Consider the following 18,049-nt stretch of genomic DNA (forward strand, 5'->3'; position numbering starts at 1 on the left):
TGCATCGGCCCCTCCTAGCTTAGCCACGACGTCTGATGTTTGAAACGTGGGCGGGCAATATGCAGAACAATGTCTGATCTGTTGTTCCTATTTGTTGCATTGATGCGAAGCTGCGCAGTGACGAAAGTTAATAGCACTAGACGGTCACCCCGGAAATTCTTGGAGCCAATGATGAACTGTGCTCTTCACAACTACACGTAGCTACAGCCCGATATGTGCATAATACGCAAAGATACATTACCCACTCTCAGTCATTTTCTACATATGATGTATGTACATATGTATGTAGAGCACCAGCAGAGTAGGTACTCTCACGCGATCACACGCAACGCCTACCAGAACTGAAATGCTCCATCCAGTGGTTTATATATTGTGCTTTTCCTCCTCGTGTGTGCAAAACAAGTGGAAATCTATAGTGAGACATGTCTACCTAGTTCATGGAATCCCAAAATATCAATATTGGTATTCTAGAGTAGAGTAGATCAGTAGATTTTACCGCAAAATTCTCCTTCCTTGCTAGTAAGAAACTAGACCCGTTACGTAAATTGACAAGGATACATGCCTGCGCACTCAAGTGACAACATGGCTCGCATATGTATGTTCCAGTGCGCACGCTCCATGAGGCACATAGACCTTATCAAAGTTGAATGATTCGTCGTCAGGTATGTATTCTGTCAATTTCTGTGGCAAGAAATTCCTCAAAGCCCAAGAATTTTGTACCTGCATTAGTTTGAAGCTGCAAAGCCTCCTAGACTAGAGTAGAGTAGGTACAACTTCAGCCGCCCGGACCGGATGTAATAGCACATCCGTACGTACCTGGTGATCTTGTAGGAACAAATGCTGAGCAACTTTCAGACGCGTATCGTCTTCGAGTATTGGTGCTGCAAGGTATTATTCATAAGTATATAGTTTTCAAGGAGTTTAGAGTAAGTAGAGCCTCTGTGAACCAATCCAAATATTTGCGCTTTAAACAGGATTTTGAGCTGAAGAAGAAGATCAGTGCTGCGGCCGTCAGATACTCTGATTTAGCTGCACCATGGTAGGTCAATCATAACTCTAGACAGATTTGAAACAAAACCGTCCTATCGCCTTAAATACCTTAATCGATACTAGCAACCTAATTGGGCATTAGTAATCAGTTCGAAAAACAGTTGTTTATATTGTTGCCTGAGATTCTGTGGTTACGCAGACCTTCGTCCAAACACGGCCTTGTGCCGCGGGAATGGACCGAGTGATTATCCATGAAGTAGTTCTCTTTTTTTTCTTTTCTTTTCTTTAACTCATTAATTGAAGTGGCTCTCTATGAGTGGGGCCCTAGACCCTTTATATAACTGTAGAGGCGACCGGATAATGTAAAGTGATCCTTTATGATTCGGAAGATTGTGTGGTCCGTTATCCTTCGTGGCCTTCTGATTCTATTCCTCCTGACTCCATTCCCCCGTGCCTTCCAGGACTACCCGGAATATGCGACCGACTCTTTATCTATCCCAGAGCCCACATGAATCAGAAAACCGGTATAGTTTTATTTCCTTTGTTCTCACGACAGGCCTGAAGTATCTTAAAACAGGTTTTTGTGCATTTTTCACTCCTACTCCAATAGCAGTTGCAGATTAGGGCTTGCATCTTCGGGTACTTGTATACTCTCTTGTAGACTATCATCGATCTCTCCCGCTTCTGGAATGAAGAAGATGAGCGAAGGAGGTAAGTGTAGAGAATCACAGTCTTTAACGGTAGATGAACCTAGAGATTTTATAAGCATATCGGTTCGTCTACTTCCTCAATTAGTATATCAGAACAATTCTTTCAAGATAATTGAAACGATGATGGTATAATTTCTTGGTGGAAGTGACGTACATGTATGATTGAACTAGTTTTAGTATGGTTGGCGGCGAAATAATGTCGGAACCTGTATATACCGTCTCCTAGAATCAGTAATGAACAGATGTAGATGGGCGAGAGATTGGAGATGGAGAGAGAGAGGGAGAACTGGGTAACGACGGGCTGGGAAAGAACATGATAAAGCGATGAAGGGTGTAATTGAAAGGGAACCAGAAAGTAATACAAATACCGTGTAAACACTGCTAGCTCTCAAATTCAAAGACTTTATTGATGACATAGCTCGGCATGAGGATTGAACTAAGATTAAGGTTGATACTCTACCCGGGTACCCCCTAGCAGATCTAGCGCTAGCGTCCGTGCACCAATTCCTGGCGTCAGGCGCTTATTTCAACTTCACAGCCCACAAAAAAACCAGCCTCAGCCATCGGATACACCGAACAACTGATCCACTTCGATGCAGTCTAGCATCCTCGCCACCTCGGTATTTCAAATTCCCAGAAACGCCAGTTTCGATAAGTGAACCTATCTGCACCTGTCTTACAGATCACGAACGCCCTTATTCAGCAGCTTCCTGCCCCTCGAAGACCGTTTTCGTACACTCGCGGTAGAAAAAAAGAGTAGAAAAAAAGCCATTTATCCCTTTCCAGGCTAAAGTATGGCTCGATCCCCTAAGACCTTCCCCTATGCGGTCAATTGCCGGGATTAATTGGGCCCGCTAGTGGACGCCGCTTCGGACTTGGCTCATAGAATAGCTGTCTCGTTTGGATAAGACTAGTTAGTAGATATCAGTGTCTTGAACGTTTTCTACGCGGCGCATGTTGTTGGGTTCCTGTGGGGAGACGTGATCGTAGATTGAATTTGCAAAGGCACACCATAGCCACGAACGAGCAGAATGCTCTGATGTGATTGTGGAGTCTTGTGTAGTTATGCACTACGCGTATAAAGATGCGACCTCCCCTTTCGACTATAACATATAATGGTTTTCTAAACTCTAAGGTTTATTTTCCTAAAGTACACAATTCGAAAACTCAATTCCTGCCACTTTACCTGAGACATAAGACGTCACTCACAGTGTTACACTTGTACGGCTCGGCGCCCTCTCTTTACCCACCCCAAGATGTTAAAACTATCCCCCCTCCTCCCCTTCCTCCTTCTCCCCCTCCTCACATCCGCCGAATTCACCTTCCCAGACGACACCACCATCCCGCCAAATGGCACCTGCTCAACAACCTACACCCGCCCACTGCCATGCAGCCCCGACCTGCTATCTCTCGTCGACAACACCACCGATGCCAGTATCCGCTTCGCACCCACGCTGCTGGCGAGCACTTGCACATCCGAATGCTACAGCGCCCTAACACAGTGGACGAGTGACATCCGAAGAGACTGCACAAACGCAACCTTCGCCTCCTCCTCCTCCTACATCCCGCCCAGCAGCGGCACAATCACCCTACAAAAAATCCTAGACCCGAAAACGCAATGGCTAGAAACCGCCTGGTTCGCCACATGCCTAACAGACCCGTAAGTCCCCCCACCCCCTCCCCACTCCACTCCCTCCTCCACTTCTCCATCTCTAACACACTCCCACAGAACACTCTCCACCCACCCCTTCTGCACAACCTACAACGCCACCACCAAATCCCTCACCCGCCTCTACAACCCCGCCCTCATGCAAACCCTCAATACAACCACCGCCTTCTGCAACAGCTCCTGCGCAGTGCAGACAAGCATCTACCTGCACGAGACCAGCGCCCAGAAGCCCAACGTGCTGGACCCGCGCCAGGTGTGTCCCGGCCTAGACACCCGGCCGTTCCCGTTTCCGGAGGCGTGGAAAGTCAAGAGTAGTCCTGGATGGCAGTCAGGCGGTGAGAGCGGACGGGGTGTGGATGGGCCCGTAGGATCAAGCAACAGCACCACCAGCGGCGAACCCGGTAGACCTGGGGGGAATGAGACTTCTGCCAACTCCACAGGATCCGGATGGCAAACCGGCGGAGAGGGTGGAAGACCGTCTGTCAATGAAAGCACTGGAAACTCCACCGGGTGGCATCAAGGCGGGGAGGGTGGGAGGGGGCTAAATAATAGCAGCGTGGTCAACGACACGCAACAAGGAGGCAATTTACCCGCGGCCAATGGCGCAGAGGAAGGAGCAAGGGTATCGTTACTAGCTGTAGCGATTGTGATTGGAGCCATGGTGGTAGGGTTATAGATAGGCTCGTACCCAACCCTCCTACCGGTGAGCAGCTTGCTACTCATAGGGAATGGGTACGAGACTAGGTTGTAGACACATTGGAGTGATGATGATTGATGGACCTTTTCTTTGCATGATGGGCGGCGTTTTTTTGCATTTTACGTACGGCATGATTGATGGCATAGATGTAGGATATTTAGTAGTAGTTATTCTATTTAATCTTTAGACACTCCCCAATTACGGGTCGAATAACTCGAGTTCACCCTTTTCCTGGTGCCGCAGATTCCTCAGCAGTGTAATCCCTCCAGCACAGTGACCATTAGTATTATCCACCTGCAGAACGACCATCGGCCCCCAAACAAGGACCATGTTGAAGATCATCATTTGCACATCCTAGACAGACCCATGATAATATAATAGACTAAAAGGGGGTTATTAATAAATATCCAACACAGAAAAACAGGTCCGTTGGGGCCGTGACTGAGCTGGATTCACTTGATGAAGTACATGTACATGTACCTACCCCTTCACAACATCTACGCACAGAAGGCATAACGGAAATTTGGGGAGAAGGAGTCGCTGCTCGCAAAAAAAAAAAAAACCAATTGCCATGGCCCGCGCGCGCTGTCGCAACCAGCGCAACAAGGTACGGCCTGGCCCCAGCGCACGCACAACAACCCCACCACGCATCTTGGCACCACGCCGATCCGCGGGGTACCTGCATCCGCAACATCCACATCCGTGTTCCTGCATCGGTATTTATTTATTTTTACGTGATTATTCATTCCGCATGTTTCGAGCCGCTTGTTTTCCCTTTGTGGGGGCGAGAAGGCGGTGAAGCATGGTGTATCACTCGTACTCGAGCCATCACTCGGAGGAAAGGCTAGGCACGGTAGAGATAGGAATAATAGGCAAATTGTACGCGTGTGCACCAACGCCGCTATGTAAAATAGTACGCTCAAGCGTGTACATGCGGCAGGCAGGTACATGTAGGCAGCCCGTGCAAGTAGATAAACACATGTAACGGGACAGAGTGCGTACGCAGCACATCGGCAAGCTAGGCAGCAGCTGCGCAGGCATTACAGGCCGTCCCCTCGCCCACAAGAGCAGTGCACACAAACAGCCAGTCACGCCACTACGTCACCCAAAGCTCAACCAAGCACACACACCCATTTCCCGTTCCCACCTCCCTCTCCCGTCCCCTGCATCACCACTAAATCCCACGCTTGTTCTCCTGCGTCACTCATCACCATCCATCACACATCCATTACACATCCATCACACATCCATCACACATCCATCACACATCCATCACACATCCATCACACATCCATCACACATCCATCACACATCCATTCTCATCACGCATCCGACGCTTATCTCCTTCCGTTCACCTTCATAATCTTAGCGCACTCCTCGTCCCGCTGCCAAAAGCTTATTTCTCTCCCGATTCCGCCATCAAAGAAAATCATGTCTACCTTCAATACTGCTTCTGCTGCGAACGCCTTCCCGCTAAGCCTCAACGCCGACCCCGAGTATGGCTCTGCTGCTGCCCTCCAGGAGCCTACCCTACGCCGCAGTGCCAGAAACATGCCCAAGTGCGAGTTTTCCGACTTCATGGACATTGATCCCCTCAGTTCTTCTCCCGCTCAAAACAAGCGCAACAGCTCGCTAGCTGATTTGTTTACCGCCGCCGTCACTCCTCCAGCCAAGAGAGTGCTCACCGAAGCCGAGGCCTACGCGCAGCACTTGCTCACCCCTCTTCCAGCGGTCTTGATTCCTGCCATCACTAACCCGGATTACGAATCGCACAATGCAACCCTCGCCAGTAATATCAATTTTCAGGCCCGTGTGCGCCGTTCGGGAGGAATCAGAGCCCTTTATCCGGATACTGCGGTTGACGAAGTGATGCGTCTTTACTACCCCGACTACCAGAGCTGGGACAGAATCCTCAACGAGGGTATCATCAACAGGATGGGAGTTCCCAGCGTCGATGACATTGTCGGTATCACCTTGGTGGTCAAGAGGAGAGGCTGGGAAGAAGAGGATAATCAGGGCGAAAAGTTGGAAATTAGGCCAGAGAACGCTGACTGGGACAACATGCTGGCTCGTTTGAGGGAGAGGGGCGTTGGTGCCAATGTTAGCTCGGGCCTCCGTGGTGCCCACACCGTCAAGTTGTTGATCAAGTTGGCCAACTAACGTGTGTGTATGTTCTGGAAAGAGGTTTTGTATTTTTTTGGCGGTGGATACGATTAACCCCGGCCTGTACCCAACTTTCCTCATGACAACTAACACCTTTTTCATTCTCTTACCCTTTCTGATACCCACTCATCTTTGTTTTCTCCCCTGATCATGATACCCTTCAGCATGTTGTATTTTTTTCATCTCATCTCTGCACACATTGTCAGTCAACTTATTCTGCATATCTCCTTTGTCCTCGCCCCGTTTACTATACGTATAACCTTTTGAGGGACGCAGTATAGCTACTGAAAACCATAAGAGGATAGACCCTCTTTATATTAGCATGTGGTATATCTTTGTACAGAGAGTATAAATTGATGAACAGTCTTTATATTGAAATCTTTACGTCTTCTTTGAGTAATTATGAATGTGTGTCAATCTTGATGAATGTTGTGAGAGTGATAGAATGTTGATAATGCCAGAGTACCCGGAGGTATAAGCCCGAGACTTGCTGACTAGACCGGTACTAGCAAAGGCGTAAATTCTCCGGGTCACGTGTAGGCTGTTTTCTAGTATCATGGTGGCAGGACTAAAGTTAAGGGTCACAGGACCCGGAGACTTTGCGTCCTTCCTAGTAATATGTTGCTGTGCTGGTGCATCAATTGCTGTACTAAGTTTGAGATGAATTAAGGTATCCTACGTCAATCTCTGCTAAACTATAAAGTAAGGTAGGAGCCAAAAGCCAGTTCCACTGCAAATAATAAATGAACTACTAATCAATCGATTATCAATCGATTAGTACCTGTTCTAGAATCACACGAGTGATATCCTATGATCCAGAACACTAACCTTGATTATAATCCCTACCGCGAGTGGGTAAAGGATGTCCTCATTATATGTATTACGACTATGAGACTTTTATAAGGGATTCATTGGTAACGCCTAGCTTATGAACCGCACTATGCCCACTTATTAGTCGATAGAAAATCCTCTACCTCTTGGTGAACTGGGGTCTACTAAAACCAACTTAGAACGATATTTGTAAAACCATTGGATTAATGATGAAATTGTACCCTGGTTCACCAGTAGTGAGACCCTCCATCATCACATAATGAGTGTAAACTATGTTGCGGTTTTGGTTTTTCTTGAGAGTATAAAAATTTTTGATGAGATGTTTCTCTCTTAAACGTGCGTATCCCGTCCGGGCTGGGTTCGGATAAAGGTGGGTGATACTTGAACTCCGAGCTGAATATCTTCGACTGGGTTACCAATGGAGAAAATGTACCAAACTCTGGAATCAAGACAACATACGCTGATGGCATAACCCAAAGCCCGATCGGTACTTATTTCTCCGGGCTCGGATCCCACCGACAGAACGCACGATAGGTATACACAATCAAATCTACCGATATATCTGCTTCAGAAGGATAAATGCCCTCGTCCCGACGGAACGTACTTCTGGTGTTGGTCAGATACAGCCAAAGATCTTCAGGGTACAGGGTCGCGTGTACTTACTGTTCTGAGCGAATTGTATTGCAAAAGTGTTCGTGATTCCGATTTCAGAGTGAGACATTTCTCTATATGTAACCGTGGCGGACCATCAAGAACCCCCAAGAGAAAACTTTCCCAGTGACCAATGGAGCCCGGAATTAATGAAGAATAAGATCAATAAGATATCTTCTTTTATATGTAGTCGCAAACTACATTACCTGTTTTTCTTTAGCTTGAATCTCTCCATTAATAACATCAACGTCACGGGTGCGCCACACTGCGCACTGACATTAAAACTAAATCACGAACACTTTTGCTGAGTGGCTGTAGTTACACCCATGGTCAAAAAAGAAATTAATGTTATCAAATCAACTGGGTTACAAACGGCCACGAGTGTGGACAACTCCAATTTGAACTGATAGCCTCAGGGGCAGCAACCTTTAATAGACTCATCATACATCGTTAGATTATCTTTGTATAAGGCAAACTTCAACGTTGTATAGCGGTAGGTAATAAGTGACGGAAAGCCCTGAGATACAGTTATACCTGCAAACACCGTATGTGGGTGGCGTTTTACCCAAAACAGGTATCACCGTGCACGCGTCTCAGGCCATTCCATCACTTATTACCTACCGCTGTACACACTAATATATGGGTAAGGACATTCTCACTTATCTTAACTAAGCTGAAGTAGTAGTTTTCTCTCTATATGAATAGAAATGGGACTCCAATTCTGAGAAGATTAGGATACGAGTCTAAGTCATAATAGGGAGAGGTTCTTTGTGGATACAGAGCAGTACGGTTCTTCTAAACCAAAATTCAGAACCTTTTGAGCTGATAAAGGAGGAACGTCAGGTTAAAAGCAGGTATACAAGAGAAAGAAGTTTAAGAACACTATCCGATGGGTTTGTAAGGCGATGTGTCATTCATTATACTTGAACAGACAGGTAGGTAATTGCCAGCTCGCAGGACGTATAGAATTCGTGGCATTTAAAATTTTGTGCTACCTCCACCGTGGCATTTTGAATAGAGCTATGCTGGGGCGTGGGGGATTGCTCTCCGTCCTGCGTGCTTTCTGTGTTGTGTTCTGAGGTTAAAGTTGTAATAAACCCCATTGTATCGTTCTTAAGTTTCGGAGAAAGTTTATTTGTGCCTGGATGTATATTTAGACTTCTCGGACGTACCCAGTCATTCTGAGCTCTCCTACAAGCTGAGCTTCGTATACAAAACCCACTTTGAGCTAAAGCTCTCAATAAGTGTCCGAACTCCAAAGGAAGACTTATTACTCGTCTACAAAGCCTTTCATCTAGCCGAAGACGTGCTTCTCTGTCGAGCCTAGATCGGGACATGACTGCTGGTATTTCTATGGACCACTCTAGTAATCGGGCTGGATGCCTAATATTTGAAACCTTCGGGGTGCTAAGAATACATGGTACTGGAGTGAAAGAAGATGACAAAAGAGTGAAATAGTATGTAACTGTGTGCTTTGAACTAAGTTCAGGCGGCTCGTCGCTGTAGATCGGGATGTAACGGTATGTAATTGGAATTTGAGAAGCCCAACATCGTCCCTTTAACTTTTACCTCGAGAAGAAAGCAAAGCAAGAATTCTTGGGCGTGAATGTGGAATCAAGCGGGTGGTGGGTAATAGAGAGTCAGACCCGCTCTCGATAGTTTAACAGAGAAAGCCAGGGAGAGATAACGATGCTAGACATGAAAACGACAAAAACATTACTGATCTGTATCAGGCGGAGGATTCATAGAGTTAGATATTGGGGAACTATGGGAAAATCTGTTACAAAGCAGGAATGGAGGTGAAAAGACAGATTTGCGGAGAGAACGGCTGGACAACAATCAATTAATAATTACATGTAGTGTTAAACACAATAATTATGGAGTGTCGAATGGTGCAGTTACTAAAGGACGTAGTGGGATGGAGAGACATGGTCCGAGGCGTAGCTGCCGCTAGAGACACAGTACATTGGCAAAAAAGAGATAAACCTTAAATCCTCAACCCTGAGGTATTTGTACCTTGCCCTGGAAGTGTATCGACCAGCTGCAGCTGGTGAACGACGTTTAATATCTTTTTCTTCAGGTCGTCGCGTCACTACCTCCGTTTGCCCATCCACCACATACCACCTCTCGAACAAGTCTTTCCTAGGTTACTCCGGCATGAAGTTAATCGAGAGCTGAGACCTACAGATCCACGTGGCCTCTAACATTCCCGCAGAGCCAGAAGATGAACCGAACACTCCATTTCGATTATACAGTACAGCGCAGCGGGGACTACTCGGGGCAGGCAAAAAGTACCGGACAATGCAAGTTTTGTTTCTGGGCTTTTTTTGCAGTAGTTCACGCCTAGCACGCGCACCCATTGGTGAACCAAAAACCTGCACTGTCCGGTATTTCTTACCTGCCCCGAGTATATATCTGGTCCTAAGCCAGATCAAAGGTATCATTACCTGGTAAAAATCATGATCAGCAGGCATTTAAGAGACAAACTACGTCTTCAAGGCTGAGTCCGAAATTTCTAATCATGCACCCCCATGCCGAGACAAGCGGAATAGTTGGACTACCATCCTCTTAAACGAACCCAAACTAACACATTTGAAGGAGCACAATAGGTAGGTACTCAAGCTCTTATTGAATTACAGATCACCTCGATTATCGGTTTAGAAAACACCTCAAGCCAGCCCGATATCAGCTCAGCTGGCTAACTTGATTAATATACCGAACTAAAACCCTAATGGTCCGGTTCGAGTCCTGAAGGGAAGATTTTGTAGAACTTGATTGAGGTATTATCAGTCATAAGCCCACGCTACAATACGATATGATCATTATCACCGTGATCACACTCCAAACCTTGAGAAACAACTTCCTGCTGATATGTTCTCTTTCCTAGTCAGTGAAGAAGTGCTGACGTCGAGAACATCAGAATAAGGTTTCTCGCCTCCATCCTGACGAGGACACAAACACCAGAAGCAGCAGGTAAACCAGGAAATTATCAAGGCATATACCCTTGTACATATAACATTATTACGAGTCTCATCTCGCCAATGCGGTAAGTACCAATTAGCCCCGCGCCGTATCTTCACAATATTAGTAGGACCCATGGGGGCTGTACCAACCAATACTCGTGTTTCACCGCTGATCCATGATGATTACAATAAGGCAGGCGCAAGGCGCTTAACTACAGAGTTTAAAAATCCGGATATATGTGCATGTACCTTGCTCTGAATAAAGTATAGCCTGGACAACGGATCTACGATATCCAGCCGATCTGAAAGATCGGGATATCTAAATGCCAGTAAAGTCTACATACATTGTACTCTACTGATCTAAGAGGGGAAGCTAGGTATGTGAATGAGGTGCGTTTGATTATTCTTGAGACCTCGTCTTTAATCTATTTAGTACTCTACGTAAAGCGCACGCGTACTTTGTCAGCCAGTATACATTATATCAAAGTATATTACAGCCCTACCAGCCAGTATCTATTATAATTAAATACATACATATACTTCACGGCCGATAAGAATTGTCAGGTGTTATGTTGAGAGTTAATCCTCTGGATATCGACATCTACCGGCCGAATTACTAGAAGTTTGCATCTCTCAGTGAACCATTCAAAGTCTGCTACTAATCAGCAAAGCCAGTACGCACACCTCCGAGATATCGCGGAGCTCGGGAATAGATGCAAGACATCCACTCGACCTTTTCACTACCAGCTGCAGATTATCAGTAGGCATTCAGCACTCCCTTTCTGCACACCATCGCACTTTTCCGCCGCGACCTGCCGCCACTATACCCTTCCAGGACACGGTTCTAGGATGTCAGCCGAGCATTGACCAATCGCTTGCGGGCACCGAGGTTCGACATACGCAGGCAGCAAGCTGGGGGGAAAGTGGTATACAAATTGTAGTAATGCCAAGGATTCATGTGTGTATATAGTTGCCCTAATAGTAATCAGTTAAGCGCGAGTTTTACTTTGATGGGCCGGGCCAGACCCTTTGCCATGATTCTGGCACCATAGTCACGAAATATAAAAAGCCAGCGTGGACCCTCTCTGCCCAGATCAGATTTAACGGCAACTTTCTCAAACATCAACTACCTCCCAAATCTTATAAAAAGGAGAAAAAAACATGGAGCCTCAAGGCGGCCCTCGCTCTCTCCTCGTCACATATGGGGCTTATCTCATCCCGCCAGCAATTGTGCTTTATTACGTTGCATTAGTGATATATCGAGTTTTCTTCCACCCACTGGCGAAATTTCCAGGTCCCAAGAAGGCAGCAGCGACAGGCTGGTACAGGTCCTATTATGATGTCTGGATGCAGGGCGAGATGCCCCGACAGATAGCGGTCTTGCATAAAAAATATGGTATGTAGTACGGTGTTGAGTTAGTAGAAATGGCAAATGACTGATATAATAAACATTACTTTAAAAGGACGGATCGTAAGAATTGGCCCAAATCATGTGAGTGTCCACGATACAAATTCCTCACGAGAAATCATTACTGACTCTCATTTTGATTTCTAGCTCCATTTCAGTGAGCCTTCTGCATATCATGAAATCTATGCCAACAATAGCAAACTTCTCAAAGACAGCTGGGTCTACAATTCCTTCAACGCTTCTGAGTCCGTGTTCGGTATGATCGATCCATCAGCAGCCAAAGGGCGCCGCGATGTCCTGAGCCCTCTTTTCTCCCACCGCGCAATAAGCTCAATGCAGGGCCTACTCGCGGAGAATGTGAGTTTCTTTAAATCATTCGCGAGACAAATACCTGACTTGTCTCAATCATTGGCCTACGAAAAACTAATCCAAATTATCGTCAGTTTGATCTCCTCTGTACTCGCCTCGCTGCACACAACGCTACCAGCAGCGCCCCAATCAACATTTCTGGCGCAATCCGCTCCACAACTGTCGATATCATCATGACCTTTTGTTTCGCACAGTCCATGCACGCCCTCGATGTGCCAGGCTTCAAAGCCCCCGTCCTCCTCGGAATGCGCACATCCCTGCGTATGATCCAGGTGTTCAAACACTTCCCATTTATCCAGCGGATTGTGCTTAACTTCCCTCGGCCGCTACTTATGTTCGGTGAGGTGGCAGGCTTCATCGACCTCTCCCGTAGACTCGAAAGTCAGGTTGCCAATTTTCTCAAGAACCCCGCAGATCTAGATAAGACGCCCCATCTGATTATCTACAACCGACTGCTGGACCCGGACGCGAAGGGAGCGAGGGCGGCGCCTATCACGCAGACTGCTTTGGAGCATGAGGCGCATACGATGCTGTTTGCTGGAGCAGATACGGTTGCACTGACCATGACTGTGGGCTTATATCAGCTATTGAAGAGTGGGAGACAGGGAGACCTGGTAGAAGAGTTGATAAAAGCGTGGCCGGAATTGGAGAGGGCGCCAACATTGGAGGAATTGGAAAGGTTACCGTTTCTGGTACGTGAATAGAGGTTGTCTAGCGTGTATAATAATATGCTGATAGCTGTGTAGAGCGCGGTAATTAAAGAGAGCTTGCGGATGGGTAGCGGCGTAGTATCTCTACTAGACCGGAAGGTGCCAAAGTCGGGCGCCGTTATTAATGGAGAGCAGATTCCAGGAGGGGCTGTGGTAGCGATGGGCACTACGATGGTACATACCAATGAGGATATCTTTCCTAACAGTGGTAGTTTCGTCCCGGAGCGATGGATGGGGCCGAACGGGAAGGAGCTCGAGCGCTATTTAGTCCCATTTTCGAAGGGTTCAAGACAGTGCTTGGGGATCAAGTGAGATAATACAGGTTCTTTAGACTTTATGGTATACTGATTGCTTGGTGTGCAGTTTGGGATATGCAGAGCTGTATATCGGCTTTGCCAGATTATTTAGAAGGTTTGAGGTTACGCTGGATGGAACGACGTGAGTTTCCCTTTTGTTAAGTTGCGGATGTGGTAGTAAACTAACTGGTGTTTCGATAATATAGGGAGGAAGATATGAGATGGAAAGACTACTTTGTGCCACTCTTTGAAGAGGGTCATATGAAGGGATTTGTGAAGCCGAGAGAGGCTTAAGGAAAATCCAATTATATACTGGTTTATGATGATGTACGTAGCTACGTATTGACCTTTTTATTGAAGAACCGCCGTATGAGCGACGAAACTCCGTGGATCCAACCCGTGTCGTGTTGTTGGCGAAATGGCCGTGAACGAGAACTTGAGGGAGCGCCTGTCTGTTGGGATTTTTCAGTCGCTTTATATCCATGATATGTTCATACATCTAGCTATCCCACAAGGGATGTGATAAACCATGCGATTTGAATTTCCTACCTTCATTGTCATCTAAGCGAACCACGTCGGTCTCCTTATCTGTAAACAAAAAAAAAATCAAGTGCACTTTAGGAAGGAAGGTCGATATGGAGGGCCAAGGTTAGAATAGTCTACCTCCCATGAGGGTGAAAGTGGTTTTGGGTTGAGCGCTACAGTTAGCGCAGATAGCATTTCTGCAAATCGTGACGCGGACGGAATTCAAAAGAAGGAGAAGTTGAAGGTGAGATTCTGCATGGATGGTGTGCATGTGGTGCGTAAATGCGTTTGGCTATTGTTACCGAGGATACTGTTTGGGTTTTCTTTAGGGCCCGCCATGAAGGGGTAGAAACCCTTGCGGATCAGTGTAACTTTGCAGCGTCACAGTTCATCAATCGTGCCAAGAAACCGCACTAAGAACCCACACACACGTTGTTTGCTGATTCGAATATTGTCAGGTATATAAACAACCTTCTAGAATTCTGCCGGCGCGGTATCGGTCACTCCTATACTAGGCCGAGCAGTAAACACTTCTTAATGGAATAAAACCTGATAGGTGAATAAAAAAACTTCGAGGGCCTTTGGTAGAAGTCGCGTACAAGCGCCGTCGCACCCACCTCCGAAGCTAGGCAATAGGCCCTCTATACATGTACTTACGGAGCCACTACCTTATGCTCGCTAAACTACATGTATTCCCCCCACTGTAAATATCAAACAGATACATCATGGTCAAAGAAAATTGCTAAAGATTGTGGGGGTTATACGCCCTTAGCTAAACGAATCGATTAATCGACAACTCTTAAGCACGGGCTTGATCGAGTGAGAAACTGTGCCGGAATATACCAAATGTAGCGGTCTTGCAACCCGTCCGCCTTCAAACTCACCCTTGCTCTACGCAAATAACTCCAGGGTAGGATCGCACAACTTGAATGCAAATAGAGCGTATCGCCCGGCCAACTACCCGCCCCCCTCCAAATTCCCCCATCCCACAAATTTGCTTCATGAATCATCATCGACACATCTTCCATCACACACAATCATCAACTAAAAAGCACCCGACATTATGTCAAAGATGCTACCTTATACTGAGGACGTCAATGTTCTTAGAGGATTCACTGACATTGAGAGAATCGGTATTTTCGCCCTCCAAAGCTATCTTTTTGCAATTGTGCAGGTTGACTGACCGAATCGTAGGTGAAGGAGGTTTTGGAAAGGTGTATAGAGTAAGATGTATGAAAACCAGAAAGGTGATTACAGCCTACTCCCGTTGTTGTTTCGGTATTTTGATGAATGCTTCCCTAGAACCTCGCGCGCAAGGAGGTTAATTGGGAGACGATGCCGTCTCATTTTCATAAGATGCTTCAGAACGAGGCTCGTATGTTGGCTGAGATTCGGCACCCGAACATCGTTGCATATCATGGAGCTGTCAATGATATTCGGAACACGACATTGCATCTGTAAGCAGTCAAAATCAGATGTGCCCTGTCAGCAGACTAAATTGTGGTGATAGCATTATGGAGTATTGTCCGCTCGGAGACCTAAAACATTACATCAATGTGTTTGCCAATCGAGGCAAGATGATTCCGGAGGCGAAAATATGGGAAATCCTTGAGCAGCTCACCATGGCGCTTTTCCGGTGCCATAACGGTTACAATCATCATCGTGATTTAGCGGGCAAGCATGGGAGTGCCCTTTATAGCGACAGTCCTCGTTTTTTCCATCGTGACCTAAAGCCTGAAAACAGTAAGTTTCCCAGGCCGAGGTTCCATAAATCTTGATATATATTGATGCCTCTTTTTTTTTTTTTTTTTTTTAGTCTTCATTTACGACTCTGTCTGCAGCACCGTTAAGCTCGGTGATTTTGGCGTCTGTGGTCGCCTGGAGCCAGGCCAACAAATGCGAACGACCTTTGTCGGAACTTCCTCCTACATGTGCCCCGAGTTGCTCCTTTGTGAACCTTATACTGCAAGGAGCGAAGTCTGGGGACTAGGGTGCATCTTGCACGAATTATGTACCCAAACCTTAACATTCACACCACTTCCAGCAGATGGCCTCGATTCATACATGGACTACATTGGCACCGCAAGGGGAGTCTATCCAGATATCCCGGATTTATACTCCAGCGATCTCAGAAAACTTATCAAAGGCTGTCTACTCGTGGATGCGGAGGAGAGGCCTGGGATAACAGAGATTGCTGACAACCCATGTGTTGTCATGGCCCGCGGTGATCGACGTCTGGAGATGGCCCGTGCTACTTGGGAATCCGAGAAAACGATTAGTATTAGGGAAGCTGAACAAAGGCACCATCGATTTATGAAAAACTTCTGGGTGAAGTATGATGAAGCTATATCTATCCTCCCCGAAAGGATGCTACATCAAGATGGAACGAGTGGGTATAATAGAGTCCATAATGACATTCCGGCTACTGAGAGAGAGAAAAAGGATGATGATGATGATGATGATGATCTTAGTACCGAATATATGGGTTCGGAGGATTCTGATGATGATCACAAGATGGAGTGTCTTGAGAATTAGCGCTGTGGTCTAAGTCGTTTGTACGTTGGAATTTGGCATAAAATGAGAGAAGAACTACGCATATATGATAATATGGGTACTGGCCAGCTGGTTCTGATTTGTGTTCGAAATGTACTAAGGTAAAACGATGAGCTACATCTTATCAATAGCAAATCGTCGCGTCTCCTGCAAAGGTATAAATGATTTGAAGTCGATCGATATCTTTCCTATCCACTGACATGCGAGCTTCTGGCCCCGTGGCCTTTCGCACGATCGAAACACAAGTACACGTTTCCACGGGAATGTTGTTAGCAAATCGTGCTAACTGAGCGCGAGCGATCGCGACTGTTAACGATCGAGAGACATCAATCGTTATTAGATAGCAGGCACGACGTGTATTATAGAGGTGTTGAAAAGGGGATATGTGTCCTAAGTTATGTTAACTATGAACAGCACAGTTCTAGATTCCATTCCACGATGAAGACCTTTCTTTACTTTTCGGCGGTTTTCCCAGTCAATAAATCGTAGTGACATAGAGGACCTCCTTTAATTAAATTAGCCCAGCTCGGATGATCTATAAATGAATTATTGTATATCTTGATTGCTACTCACGTATTTTGAGAACTCTCGATAAAAAAGTATTGTGGGAAATGTTCGAGGAAAATGGAGGGCGCAAGGTTCATTTACAACAACCTCAAAAAAATCTAGGTCCAGTTGCTCTTTCTTTCAGGGTTATCTACTAGGTATATATATACGAGAGCGTTTATATACATATTAATTGCTTGGTCCCTCCATAGCATCCTGGCCACTAGATCATGGTTTCACTTGTTTACGTGTATGTACATATATATGTATGTTTACTGATCAAGGGTCGGTCGAGTGATAACCTGTGTAGCAAAACACAGCTCTATGACGTAAGAAGATCTTGGCATGGGTACAAACTTGCCCTTAACCCTTGCCCTATGGGAAGTCTTGAGTACATGGTATTTGAAGTTGGAAGTTATATAGATTTCAAAAATTGGGTTTTTTTTAGGAGTCCACGACATAGGGAAAAGAGGCACTTCTCTTTATGACCTTGATGGTGACGGGCTGAATATAATTAATGACCTTGATAGTGGAAATGTAAGTTTCAAACGATGGATTGCTCACCAAATCTCAAGGAATGTACCAAACGCAATTGTAGCAGAACAACATATCATACGATCCTCAGGTGTCGCTTCATCAGTAAGACAAAATCACGTTAACCCAAGGCTTGGCATTGAGGCCGGCCCAACACCCACACTGCACATGGCTATCTCGGCCGGCCGTTATCTTTTCTTTACAATCGACTAATAGTTAGTCAATAACTTCACAGAACAAATCACAGCAAGGCGGTCTGATACCAGGACACGGCACGGTTAATCTAATATCTTTGCCGTTACTACGGGGTCCGGGGCCGTAACAAAGCTTCCGAGACACTCATAGCATTTGTATTGCCAATCTTGCCTAAATCTATAGCATCAAGCCGATATTACTATTGTACCCCCATGTTCCCAGCGATGCTAAGCGCGCCG

General features: G+C 46.1%; 4 protein-coding genes across 4 annotated transcripts; all 4 read left to right on the forward strand.

The window, feature by feature from the left end:
* Positions 1-2,956: 2,956 nt before the first annotated feature.
* Positions 2,957-4,045, forward strand: H6S33_009741 (uncharacterized protein; the record flags this gene model as incomplete). The annotated part of the gene is made up of 2 exons (XM_044841170.1): positions 2,957-3,360; positions 3,430-4,045. 2 exons carry the CDS (start codon positions 2,957-2,959, stop codon positions 4,043-4,045), a joined length of 1,020 nt encoding a protein of 339 aa, XP_044698556.1.
* A 1,452-nt stretch (positions 4,046-5,497) lies between these two features.
* On the forward strand, positions 5,498-6,226 carry H6S33_009742 (uncharacterized protein; the record flags this gene model as incomplete). The annotated part of the gene is made up of 1 exon (XM_044841171.1): positions 5,498-6,226. The coding sequence occupies one exon, from the start codon at positions 5,498-5,500 to the stop codon at positions 6,224-6,226; it is 729 nt and encodes a 242-aa protein (XP_044698557.1).
* A 5,609-nt stretch (positions 6,227-11,835) lies between these two features.
* On the forward strand, positions 11,836-13,751 carry H6S33_009743 (uncharacterized protein; the record flags this gene model as incomplete). Its single annotated transcript, XM_044841172.1, has 7 exons — positions 11,836-12,070; positions 12,138-12,166; positions 12,230-12,439; positions 12,526-13,143; positions 13,198-13,469; positions 13,525-13,599; positions 13,664-13,751. The coding sequence occupies 7 exons, from the start codon at positions 11,836-11,838 to the stop codon at positions 13,749-13,751; spliced, it is 1,527 nt and encodes a 508-aa protein (XP_044698558.1).
* A 1,294-nt stretch (positions 13,752-15,045) lies between these two features.
* Positions 15,046-16,517, forward strand: H6S33_009744 (uncharacterized protein; the record flags this gene model as incomplete). Its single annotated transcript, XM_044841173.1, has 5 exons — positions 15,046-15,115; positions 15,177-15,205; positions 15,285-15,439; positions 15,493-15,725; positions 15,799-16,517. The coding sequence occupies 5 exons, from the start codon at positions 15,046-15,048 to the stop codon at positions 16,515-16,517; spliced, it is 1,206 nt and encodes a 401-aa protein (XP_044698559.1).
* Between the last annotated feature and the right edge of the window lie 1,532 nt (positions 16,518-18,049).

Source organism: Morchella sextelata, assembly GCF_020137385.1.
Source record: "Morchella sextelata strain SCLS chromosome Unknown scls_3, whole genome shotgun sequence".
Taxonomy (NCBI): domain Eukaryota; kingdom Fungi; phylum Ascomycota; class Pezizomycetes; order Pezizales; family Morchellaceae; genus Morchella; species Morchella sextelata.